The sequence below is a fragment of the Pantherophis guttatus genome, chromosome 7 (genome assembly GCF_059756535.1).
Source record: "Pantherophis guttatus breed Tessera chromosome 7, ASM5975653v1, whole genome shotgun sequence".
Lineage (NCBI taxonomy): Eukaryota > Metazoa > Chordata > Lepidosauria > Squamata > Colubridae > Pantherophis > Pantherophis guttatus.
Genome location: NC_142069.1, coordinates 80616412 through 80628959, shown reverse-complemented (window position 1 = coordinate 80628959; position 12548 = coordinate 80616412). Strand labels below are relative to the sequence as shown.

General features: G+C 40.4%; 1 protein-coding gene across 1 annotated transcript; it reads right to left on the bottom strand.

Annotated features, from left to right (window-relative positions):
- Positions 1 to 1566: 1566 nt before the first annotated feature.
- RIBC2 (RIB43A domain with coiled-coils 2) lies at positions 1567 to 12450 on the bottom strand. Its single transcript, XM_034440356.3, has 7 exons — positions 12234 to 12450; positions 10508 to 10589; positions 9145 to 9489; positions 7617 to 7735; positions 4562 to 4789; positions 3040 to 3206; positions 1567 to 1751 (listed from the first exon to the last, which is right to left on the bottom strand). The coding sequence occupies exons 1-7, from the start codon at positions 12330 to 12332 to the stop codon at positions 1670 to 1672; spliced, it is 1122 nt and encodes a 373-aa protein (XP_034296247.2). The 5' UTR covers positions 12333 to 12450; the 3' UTR covers positions 1567 to 1669.
- Positions 12451 to 12548: the final 98 nt, after the last annotated feature.

Sequence of the window (12548 nt, the reverse complement as noted above, 5' to 3'; positions counted from 1 at the left end):
AGTTCAGAGGAGGAGGGTGAGTTTGAGTCTGCAGAGGAAAGCATGGAGCTGAATATTGATCAGGATTGGGGCTCAGAGAGCGCTACCCTGATGGAGTATCCTTAGCTGGGTTGATCGGATGAGTGGCAGGCTGAGGCTGAGGGAGGCTCCAGGCGAGGATCGGGAGCAGCTGCTGCTGTTAGCAATGAGGAGGAGGTGGAGTCCACAACATTGGTCAGCTAGACTACTCATGAGGAGGCAAACTTGCCTCTCACAAGGGGCTGCATCGGGGTTGCCTACTTAATCCCGCCCTGAGAACTTGAGTGTTGCTGGAGCAACGTGCCCAATTCTGTGCCTTGTGTGCTCGTGCCGTGTATCCTGACCCGTTCAAATTGTGGACTGCTTTCCTGGACTTTGTGTGTGCCCGTTGGACTCGGTTACCCAGTGACTCTTGCTGTGCTGAGCTTGGAATTACGGACCTGCGCAACGGGGGTGCTTCCCGAGGACCTGTTTGGGGGGGGGGTGTCAATAACACCTGTAGAATTCTTGCTATATGTGGGGGGGGAGGAGTGGGGCAGCACACCATCCCTGGGAGAGGCAGTTGTGCTCCACTTAACAACCTGCACGATTGCTTAATGATTGTGTTGGTGAGAACAGGGATGAGGGGTCATTGAGTAAGAGGTTTCACTCAATGGCTATTGCAACATGCAACCGTTAAAGGGCAGGATCCATTACACTCACAAGGACTTGTATTAATACGGAATGCTTTCCCCACGTGCTTGGAAACACGATGACGAGGTTTCGTGGCTGCAGGCTGGGGACGGTCTATTCTGTTGCTTGCTTTAAGAGAGCAGCAGAAACAAGTTTATTGGGGGAACAGTTTCAAAATCAGGTAGCCTTTTTAAAAAATCCCATTGGCTATTCTGTTAGGTAGCAAATCGGGGCAGTAAAAATCAAGATGAATGCTAGGTGGAAGCAATGTGTTAAGAGATTTCTATAATCACCTAAAATGGTCATCCAGATTTCTCAGCCCGAATAATGGTTTTTGCCGAGTCATCCTAAAAAAGTCAAAATGGTTATTGTGATGTATGTCACCCATAAAAACCAAGTTGAGCTTTTATTGCACCATTACAACTGCCGTCTTGACTCCTCTGATGGCTTTATTTTCCTTTTTCCAATATAACTTTCTTTTCTAGGTACTCACAAATCCTCCATTTGATTATCTTTTCCAGGATTTTCCTAAGGTTTTTTTTAAAAAATCAAACTGATTGGCCTATATTTTCCTGGATCCATTTTCCCCCTTTTGTACAGTAGGACCACATCAGCAATTTTCCAGTTGTGTCAAAGGAGCTTTGAAAGAAAATATTCAGTGGCTTCGAGATTACATCTGCCAGTTCCTTCAGAACCCCGGGTTATAAACCATCTGATCTAGGTGAATTTGTTCAGATGTTATTAAAGCACAGAGTACCATTTTGAAATTGGTGCTTAAAATCTGCATCATTTTGTTGAAGTTTTCATTCCTTTTCATAAATTAAACTTTTTGGAATTGGTTACCCCATACTTGCAATCCCTTTAAGACCAAGAAAATCATCGGTAGTTATATTTTTATTATATATGTGAAGAAAGTAGAAATATTTTTTATAAACATATAACCTGCACATCTATAGGAGAGTGAATATCGGCTCCAACATCATCGGCTAATTGTGTTAAACTGTGAGTAGTACTGGCCGGAAGGAAAATTTGTATATACTTCTTCGTTCATATATGCTTGTCTGAAGAAAAAAAAAAAAACAGTTGATACATGTTAATGGTTAAAGTCTCTAAATGTGAGGTTGCTTACTCTCAGTATCAGTAAGAAATCAATTGTAATGTTTTTTTACAAATGGGCTAAAGCAGGGGTCGGCAACCTTAAACACTCCAAGAGCCACAAAGGTCTTGACCAGAAGCCCTCCATTCAATTCTGAAGCCGACCGGAAGTCCAGTTCACCCACCATAGAGTCTTTTCCTAGCATGGCATCCTTTTTCCTCTACTTGTCCTAACTGAAAGCCCTATCAATTGTGGAGCCGACTGGTGACAGGGAGCCACACCAGAGGGATGAAAGAGCCACATGTGGCTCCAGAGCCACAGGTTGCTGACCCCTGGGCTAAAGAAATTAGAATGCCAGTTTGGTGAAATGGTTAAGAGATAAGACTAGAAACCAGAAAACCATCTCATCCAACCTTAAGCATAAAGCCAACTGGGTGACTTTGAGCCAGTCACACTTTCTCGGCACAAGGAAGGAAACAATTGCAAAACATTTTCAAAAACACTTGCCAAGAAAACTGCAAGGATTTGTCCAAGCAGTTGCCAGGAGTTAGCGTTGACTTGAAGGCATTAAAAAAACAAGTTATCTAAGACACTAGAAAAAAGTGTCTTTTGAAATAAATTGACATCAGTGGTGTGTGTTGAGGGCAATCAAAAAAAGGCAAGATGATGAACACGACAGCACAACTGATGCCCCACACCTTTGTACATGCATGCACATGCAGAAGTCAGAGCAGGGATATCTGGCAGGCTGGAAAGCTGTTGAGAATTAAGTAATGGCAGGCAGTTTATTTTGCTGCTCCACTGGTCAAAGCTACCAGGCCTTAAAGCACCCAGAGCAGTGGTGAAATCCAAATTTTTTTACTACCGGTTCTGTGGGCTTGGCTTGGTGGGCGTGGCTTGGTGGGCGTGGCAGGGGAAGGATACTGCAAAATTTGCATTCCCTCCCAACTCCAAGGGAAGAATACTGCAAAATCCCCATTCCCTCCCCACTCCTGGGGCCAGCCAGAAGTGATATTTTCCGGTTCTCCAAACTACTCAAAATTTCCGCTACCGGTTCTCCGAACTGCTCAAAATTTCCGTTACTGGTTCTCCAAAACCTGTTAGAACCAGCTGGATTTCACCCCTGATCCAGAGGCATCCCATGTGCTTGCCAGAAGCAAATGCTGATGCTGCCAAGCCCTGCTAGTTTGCCCCGGGGAGTTTCTGGGCTCATCTTGGGCTAAAACAAAGTGGGCATCCAGAAAATGTCTTACTTATTTTTCTGCTCCTGAGATAGCTGTGCGTTAAAATTATCTAACGCTCTCCGCAGGTCCCGATTCTGACGTTGCTGATGACGGTCATAGAGCAATTCAGCTCTGGCCTCCTGAATCCGCTTTCGGTCCCATTCTGCGTTTTTCTGGCGTTCCTCTTCATCTAACCTCTGCATGAAAACCAGAAAGCTGGTCTAGGAGGAGCAAATTAGAGCTAAGGAGAAATTTCCTGACAGTTAATCAATTAATTAACAGTTAAACAATTAATCAGTGGAACAACTTGCCTCCAGAAGTTGTAAATGCTCCAACACTAGAAGTTTTAAAGAAGAGATTGGATAACCATTAGTCTGAAAAGAAATAGGGTTTCCTGCCTGAGCAGGAGGTTAGACTAGAAGACCTCCAAGGTTCCTTCCAACTATTCTATTCTATTCTACAGTCAGCAATGAAATACCTCTGCCCCAGTGGTGAAATGTATAATTTGTTATTACCGGTTCTGTGGGTGTGGCTTGGTGGGGGAGTAATGTGACTGGGTGGACGTGGCCAACTTTTGTTGTTGTTGTTGCTTTTTTAAAGCATTTTTTTACAACTATTCGGGTGAATAGGTTGTTAAAAAATGCTTTTAAAAGGTTAAAAAAAAAAGGCTCTGACGATCACAGCTGTGGCGCACGATTGTCAGAGCCTTTTTTTTAACCTTTTAATAGCAGGAAGTAATGACACTTGGGTGGGTGGGCGGAGCCTAGTCACATGACCTCCAAGCCACACCCACAAAATAAGCCACGCCCACAGAACCGGTAGTAAAAAAATTTAGAACTCACCCCTGGACCTGCGGTCATTAATGTGTTGCACTACTACAATTTCCAACAGCCCCTGACAAAGTGATGATGGTGTAGAAAGGTGAAGGTTGCAAATAGGGGTGTCTGGAGAATGTGGTCACACAAATCAAGATGGAAGAGGTAACAGTGCCATCAAAGCTCCACCTCTGGATTTTATGCGTGTGGCATATAGGATGCATCTGGAAAACAGGTGGAGCTTTCATCAGACTGTTGCAGGCCATCTTGGTTTTCCCAAGTTTGTTCTGATGGAGGAAGATCAAAGATGGAGGAAGGAGATCATCGAGCAAGGAATAACATTAAAGGAGGAAATGGCTGAAGGATATGACCTCCTTTATACTATTTGGAGGACCCTGAATAGATTGAGAGTTGGAGTGCCTAAATATAAAACCAATATGCTCAAGTGGAGGCTCTTAGCAGATAACAACATCTGGAAAGACACAGAGCCCGGCCTATCTGCTAGTATGTTGGTTACTATCAGAAACATGTACCGATAATGACTTATTTTTGGCCAATGATAAAGCCAGGAAGGTGGCTTCGTTCTGGCAGTTTAAAGTTTGATGTAGATATGGAATAAAAACAAAGAAGGAAGGAGGAAGAGAAGGAGAAAAAGAAGCCGATCTTGACTTTTTTGATCACACCATGCAGAATTCCAGAATTGTTATTCCACAACGCTATTTCTTTAAAGGGAATACCAGCTTCTCCAGCACTTGTTGCATCTGAATATCCTGGATTTCTTTCAGCTGAGCTTGGCTCATTCCTTTCCATCGATCTGTGATGATACCATTTGGTCCAAAGGAGCTGACAGCTTGCTGCGGGTTTTCAGTCAGCAGATCCCCCTGGAGCTGGCTCATTTTGTCCCTCTCTTTTGCTTCTTCTTCTTGCTGTTTTTCGAGTCTTCTCTTACGCTCAGACTCGGCAGCCTTAAAAAAAAAAATCACAGCAATGTTTACAAAGTGAGAGAGGGTTGGTTACAACCAGACGGCAAATGCTTAAATAAAATTCAGCAAATGGGTTTTGTAGGATTTCTGGTAGGAAATAAAGACAGGATAAGATAAGATGAGATGAGATGAGATGAGATGAGATGAGATGGGATGGGATGGGATGGGATGGGATGGGATGGGATGGGAAGGGAAGGGAGGGGAAGGGAAGGGAAGGGAAGGGAAGGGAAGGGAAGAGAGAAGAGAAGAGAAGAGAAGAGAAGAGAAGAGAAGAGAAGAGAAGAGAAGAGAAGAGAAGAGAAGAGAAGGATAAGGATAAGGATAAGGATAAGGATAAGGATAAGAGAATAAGGAGGTAATTGCAAAGTCTTTTAAAACCTTTGTCTCATTCTGATACTTTAAAAATTACAATTGCACACATGATGCAAAGTATAATTTATACTGGCATCCTGATCTGGGTGATGTTCCTTATCCTCTCAGGTCTGCCCATGAGTTCAAGTGGTGCATTTACACCTCCTTCCAAGCCATGAAACAAACCACAAGGATTAGGTCAGGGGTGCTATTTAGCAGGTTCTGATAGGTTCTGGAGAACCGGTAGTGGAAATTTTGAGTAGTTTGGAGAACTAGCAAATACCATCTCTGGCTGGTCCCAGAGTGGGGTGGGAATGAAGATTTTGCAATATCATATATGGTGGACCTGTAAGAAAATCAAGGCGTTTTGGATAAAAATTTGGTGGGTGATGCAGAATATCTTGAAAAGAAGGTTGAAATTTACTCCTCAATTGTTTCTACTGGGTATAACGACGGATTGTACAGTATTAGAGACTAAATTGATTTTGAACTTAATATCAGCAGCTAGGCTGTTGGTAGCGCAATACTGGAAGAAGGACTCTTTGGCTACTATTGAAGAGTGGATACTGAAAGTAACGAACTTAGCAGAAATGGCGAAAATCTCAGCGTATTTGAAGGACTATACACAAGAAAGATACGTATCGGAATGGAGAAGATGGATTGATTATATTCAAAATAAGTATCAGACAAGAAAATATCAAATAGCTTATGAATGAACGTTAAGTATTAGAAGTATTACGTTATCTATAGTGGAGTTAAGGTTTCGGGGGGGAGTTAGTAGTCTGAGGATAGGTAGGTTAATTTAGCTTATGATTGTTAATTGAAATACCTTGTATTTTGCTCTGGGAAGTCTGGGGAGGGAGGGTGGGATGAGGGGAGGGAAAGGGTGGGGGGAATATTGGGGGGGGGGAAATTCTTTTTTTCTGTAAAACTTTTCAATAAAAAAAAAAGATTATGCAATATCCTTCCCCCAGGAGTGGGGAGGGAATGGAGATTTTGCAGTATCCTTCCCCTGCCACGCCCACCAAGCCACACCACACCACACCACGCCCACCAAGCCACGCCCACAGAACCGGTAGTAAAAAAAATTGAATTCTACCACTGGATTAGGTTCTTACATTGCACTAAGTGTAGTGTTTTCTTTTCTGTGAGAAATGGGTCCAAATGGCTCTTTGAGTGTTTAAGGACCTGTCCTAGACTATTGACAACATTTAAAAACAATTTTGAACATCATAATTTTTGAACATTTGTTTCATTATCTACATTTTATTGCCATTATTAGATATACAGTACATATATATTATATTCTTAAATTTTATGCTTAAATTTAGAATAAGTGGTTATTTTGTTATATGATTTTGGAAGAGGGGTTGGACTGTTTAGTTTGTCTATTTTCTATATGATGTTTTAATTTAGAGTGAGAGGTTATTTTATTATATATATTTGTACCTGTACTGAAGAAAGTTGGAGGTAATTCTTTTTTATATTTCGTTTCCTTCTTTTCTCTTGTTACTTACCGTATTTTTCAGAGTATAAGGCGCACCGGAGTATAAGATGCACCTACCTTTTTTGGTGAGGAAAACAAGAAAAAGAAATCTGCCTCTGCCTCCCAGCAATTTTGCCTCCTTGCAGCAAACAGCAAACAGCCTGCTTTACTTTCATTTTAGTTTTCAGCATAGCTTGATTAGCATAAGGGAAAAAAAATCTGCTCCAGCAATTTACCTCCTTGCAGCAAGCAGCAGAGGCCTGCGGAAAACAGCTGAGAGCAAAACAGCTGAGGCCGATCCAATCAACTTGTGCTAATTAGGCTGTGCTGAAGCTGAAAGGAGTGTTTCTTCTTGCTGCTTGCTGCAAGGAGGAAGCTGCTGGGAGGCAGAGGCCAAAGGGTGGGCCAGTGGGTGGGCGGGGCTACATTTGGTGTATAAGACACACCTAAATTTTCACCCCCTTTTAGGGGGGGGGAAAGGTGCGTCTTATACTCCGAAAAATACGGTAATTCCCACAGTACTTGTCTTAGGCCAAATATATTTACCCATGTAGTAGACTGTATTGCTGTTTTCCTTCTCATCTTTCCTAGTACCTTCTCCTATTGCTACCTTATGATTTATTACTTGTTATTTGTATCTTATGATTAATGATTATTAACTATGATTTATGATCTATGATCTATCATCTTGCTGTTTATATGTACACTGAGAGCTTATGTACCTGAGACAAATTCCTTGGTGTCCAATCACACTTGACCAATAAAGAATTCCATTCCATTCCATTCCATTTACTTTCCTGATTTCTCCATTTGATCTCCTCTCCCCTTTTTTCTTTTTTCTTTGGGGTTAATTTGTATTTTATCTTTTTCTGAAACTTAAAAAAGAGCTGCCTTTTAAAAAAAGCAATTACCATATGTCATACTCTTTTAGCAGGTACTATATTTTAGTAATAGTAACCAATTTTGTTTTACCAGGGCTTGATTGAATTCTGTAGTAGTGATACAGATTGCCCGTCTCGTTTCCTCATCTGCTCGTTGGAGATTCATAGCCTTTTCATCAAGCTCCAGTCTCTGCTGCTTATAGAGTTCATCTACAAATCGAAACAAAGTGCCAGATAGTAAATCATTGACCCCCATCTAGCAATAGCAATAGGACTTAGACTTATATCTCTGGGTGGTTTACAGTGTCGGATCCTCATTTGCATATTGCTCCCAACAATGTGAGTCCTCATTTTACTGACCTCGGAAGGATGGAAGGCTGAGTCAAACTTGAGCCCTGTCAGGACTGAACTCCAGGCTGTGGGCAGAATTATCTTGTAAATACTGCATTCTAAACACTGCACCACCACAGCTGCTATGTTTGTTCAAATCTTTGTTTTTTAGCCCAAGTTCCCAGACTCGGCTTTTTGCGCTCCTCCATTCTTCAAGTGTTTTCCATTTACCAAAGAGATAAATCCTAGGTTTTTAAGTTTCCTATCAAGGGCCAGTGGAGAAGATTGTGGTTAACACCTACTACTTTTTCTTTTATTTGAATTTGAGCTAGACGCAAGGATGGACAGCTCTGTATTCTTGACACGAGGATGCACTTTGGTCACTGACCCTGGTTATTTTAGTTTTAAACTGGATATTGACAGCTTTATATGTTCGTATATTGGTTTTGAACTTGTTTTTTATGAGAAGGTTGCCTTTAATTGTGGTGAGCCATGTAGAGTTACTAAGGTGAGATGGGCAGCCTTACAAATCAAATAAATAAATTTAATATATGCTTTGCCTGTCAAATACGGAAGATGGGGTCTTCAAAAGGGTACTTCTACCAATTTCAGCGACTCAACATGTGTAGTGGGTGAGTAGCCCAGGGGTGAAATCCAGCAGGTTCTGGCGAACCGGTAGCGGAAATTTTGAGCAGTTCAGAGAACCGGCAAATACCACCTCTGGCTGGCCCCAAAGTGGGATGGGAATGGAGATTTTGCAATATCCTTCCCCCAGGAGTGGGATGGGAATGGGGATTTTGCAGTATCCTTCCCCTGGAGTGGGGAGAGAATGGGGATTTTGCAATATCCTTCCCCCTGCAGTGGGGATTTTGCAGTATCCTTGCAAAAGGCCCACCTGCCACGCCCACCAAAGCACACCACACCCACCAAGCCACGCCCACAGAACCGGTAGTAAAAAAATTTGGATTTCACCACTGGAGTAGCCTCTGATATAACAGTCCTTCAGCCATTTAGGATTTTAAAGAACTGACAGATTAATTTACGCCTGCAAAACACCTATGCCAATTTTTCAAAACAGGCATCAGTGGTTTTCAAACTAACAACTTTAAGATGTGCGGACTACCTAATCTACTAAATCATAACTTTGAGTGAGAAGCAAAGTCCCTCGACACCCAAAGTGGTAAAAGAAGAAGTAAAGAAGAAGAAGAGAAACCACGTCATGGCACTCTTTTCAAAGTTTGGTAGGTGACAACAGTTAAGCTAATGCTCTATTGCAGATTTGGTCATACCTGCATATTTTTTATCTGCCAGCGCTTTCTGCTTTTCCCTTTCTTGCTGCAAAAGCCATTCTCTGGTTTGCTCTTGCTGGAACCTCCGTCTATTCTTACTGTTTAAATCTTCCCCCATGAACTTCTGCAAGCTGGATATGGTACAGCGTGGGTCGCTGTCAGCAAGGCGAGCAGCAGTATCTTTCTGCAGGCGTTGTGGGTCAAAGAGGTCAAATTCACGCACCGTTTCTGGCTTCTGATAATTTTGACGAAATTCGTTGATAGCTTTGTTTTGAATCTGGGTATCTCTTTTCTGTCGTTGGTCTAATATACAGAGGATCTTATCATTTTGTTTCATTTCTGCAGCTATATTTAGAAAGAAAAAATAGGCTGTTATTCTAATCCTTAAAAAAATACATTTCTGTGAACTTAAATAGCATGTTGCGTGGCTAAAGTTAATTGTTCCAACCAATTAAGATTACCTGTTCATATTATATGTTCATGCACTTCTTCTCCATTTGAAGGAGTTCAGTTACAGGTAGTCCTCAACTTATGACCACAATTGGGATCAGAATTGCTAAACAAAACGGCTGTTAAGTGAGTTGCGTCCAATTCTATGACCGTGTTTGCCATAGCTGTGAAACAATCACTGCACTTGTGAAGTGAATCATGCATGTTAAGCAACTCCAACTTCCTCTACTGACTTTGCTTGTTAGAGGCTGGCAGGGAAGGCCATAAATGGCCTGGGATGTTGCAACCATTGTAAATACATGCAGTGGCTGAGTGCTCAAAATCTGATCACATGGCCATGGGGATGCTGCAATGGTCATAAGTGTGAGAATCAGTCAAAAGTCCTTTTTTCAGTGCCATCATAACTTCGAATGTTCACTAAAAAAATAAATGTAAGTTGTGGAGTACCTATGTTTTAAAATATTCCTTGAAAAGAATGTTGCACAGAGGTACTTCTATAGAGCTAATATCCGTGCCAATAAATATTCCTCATATCTCACAATGGTACTTCTTGCAGTTCCATTAAGCCCAGAAAAGTTAACATTTCAGCCACCTGTATCCCATCTTGGAGTGCTATCTTAGTATGTGCTGAAGTGCAAAAAGTCCTCAAGACTGGGATGAATACACTAAGATGCTCTGGAAAAAGGGAGATGGATGTGATGGACGTTCTCACCAAGATGTCCAAACCCAAATCTTGCAGAGTTCAAGCATCTTATGATTTACAACTAACTTACTTGCCCAAGGAAAATCTTAGGTGAATGGATGCAGAGACAAGAACAGAATCAAAGTTTTATGGTGGAAGAGCTGGATGAGAACTCATTTTTATAGCCATCTGACAAATGATTGTCTTTTAAAAATGATATGATATATATACCAATGGAATCATCACGGGCCTTCTGGACTGCTTCTTCAATCTTTTTTTCTTTTACCTGGGCATCCAGAGCTTCCTTGTCAATCTGTGGTAGACATGAAGAAAAACCTAGTTCAGATTCCATACCAAAGAAGAAGAGGAAATTTCCCAAAATAAGTTCAGCTTTAACTGCTATTTTCAGGAAATAAAAAGCTGAGACAAATAAAGGCAACAAAATAATATTCTAGTCTTTATTAATGAATTAAAACTAAATAAATTAATAACTAGAATTACACTGTCTCCCATTAGATAGATCTTTAAAACTCTTAGATACAGAAATGTTGAACTTTTAATTCAATTATGTCACATATCTCCAAGATTGTCCTTTGTATTTTAAGGACCAAAAAATAATCAGTCCAATGCTAAACAACATACTATTTAATACACCAGATATTTAATAACTCCAATGAAAAAAGTAATTAGAATTATAATTTATAAAGAAGAAAAATATGTAGCTGAGAAAGTATCAATGTAGCCTAGCTTCACAATTCTTCTTAAAACCTCCAAAGGCTAACATGCATATCATATAGATGATCCAATAAACAAAATGAAATAGGATGATTTTATATGTCACATGTGGTTGGGTTATTTATAAAAAAATTGATGTTATTGGTTCATAATTCTTTGTATTATTTAAGACCAGAGAGTGGGATTAACTTAGATAACAATGATCACACTATCCATACATCAACTTGATTAGACACATGTAAATAATATCAGATCACTCACAAGTACAATAATAATTTTATCTAATTATTTATCTATCTGGCTAAAATTAAATCAGTTTTCACAACTGTAACATGCTAAATCAATAATATACAGATATCTTTTCTCTGCCAGATTTTAACTTGATATTACTTTTTGTTTTCCACATAATTTTATGGTAAATGTGTTTATCTCTTAAGCTAATGATTACATTGTGGGAAGTACTTCAAAGAGTTACAAAAGGACATATGAGTTGCCTGATGATAAACTGTCTTAGAGATAAATAAATAAGAAAAAAATAATATTAGTTGCAGGAAATATAAATTTCCTTCAGTGAAAATCTATCAAAATACTAAACCATTCTTTTATTTAAAAAAATATAAGCAGTAATAAATTGTGACTGCAATGCAAGCTTACATACTTAAGAAATGATCACATAATATTGCTTTTCTTTCTATAATTTGTTAAACATTTTACTGCCAAGTTCGAGGACTGTACATTTATTTATTTTTTTCTATATAGAATTAAGTAAATAGATTTCATAATAATTTAGACTAGAGAACACAGGAATAGTGGATAATTGTATGCAAATGTTTAAGTGCCGACTGCCAAATTGTGTATTTTCACCTAAACAATAAGCACGCAATTAAAGTTTTCAGATACATATTCTGTTTAATATTCTGTTTAATTTTGCATCCAGTTCTAATTCATTTTGGAATTCCTTGGGACAATTTGATAAGGAGTGTCCAAATTGTGTATATTTAGTAAGATTAGCCCGAATAATTATTTGGGCTTTGTATGTTTCTGAGAAAGAAAACTTTCCTCTTTTCTCTTTTTTGTGTATAAAATAAGAGAAATTTTTTAAAAATGCATAAAGTCACGCAGCTGCTGCTGAAAAAATACTCTCCCCATATACTAGTTCGCGCCAAAGAATTAAATTTAAATGACAATTCAAGAAAATCTAAAGAATTACAAAACCACCTACCCCGATAATCCTGACTCGGGCATCGAAGATCTGGCTTTGCCTCTGCAGATCCCGGTAGCGCCTCCGCTCCCGCTTCCCTGCCTCCGCCCGGGCGTGCATAGCCGGCCAGAGCAGTCCTGCCAAAGCAGGGAGGACGAAAGAAGATGCTTCGCGCCGGGATAACTATCTAGGACGCTCAGCATCCCCGTCGCCTAGCAACCGTCTCCACCACTCTGCGTTGCTAAGGAAGTGAGCCAAGTGGCCGCTCTAGCAATCCCGTGATTGCTAGAGCGGCCACTACACTTTATCGTCAGGAGTCTTAGAAAGGAGGCAAGG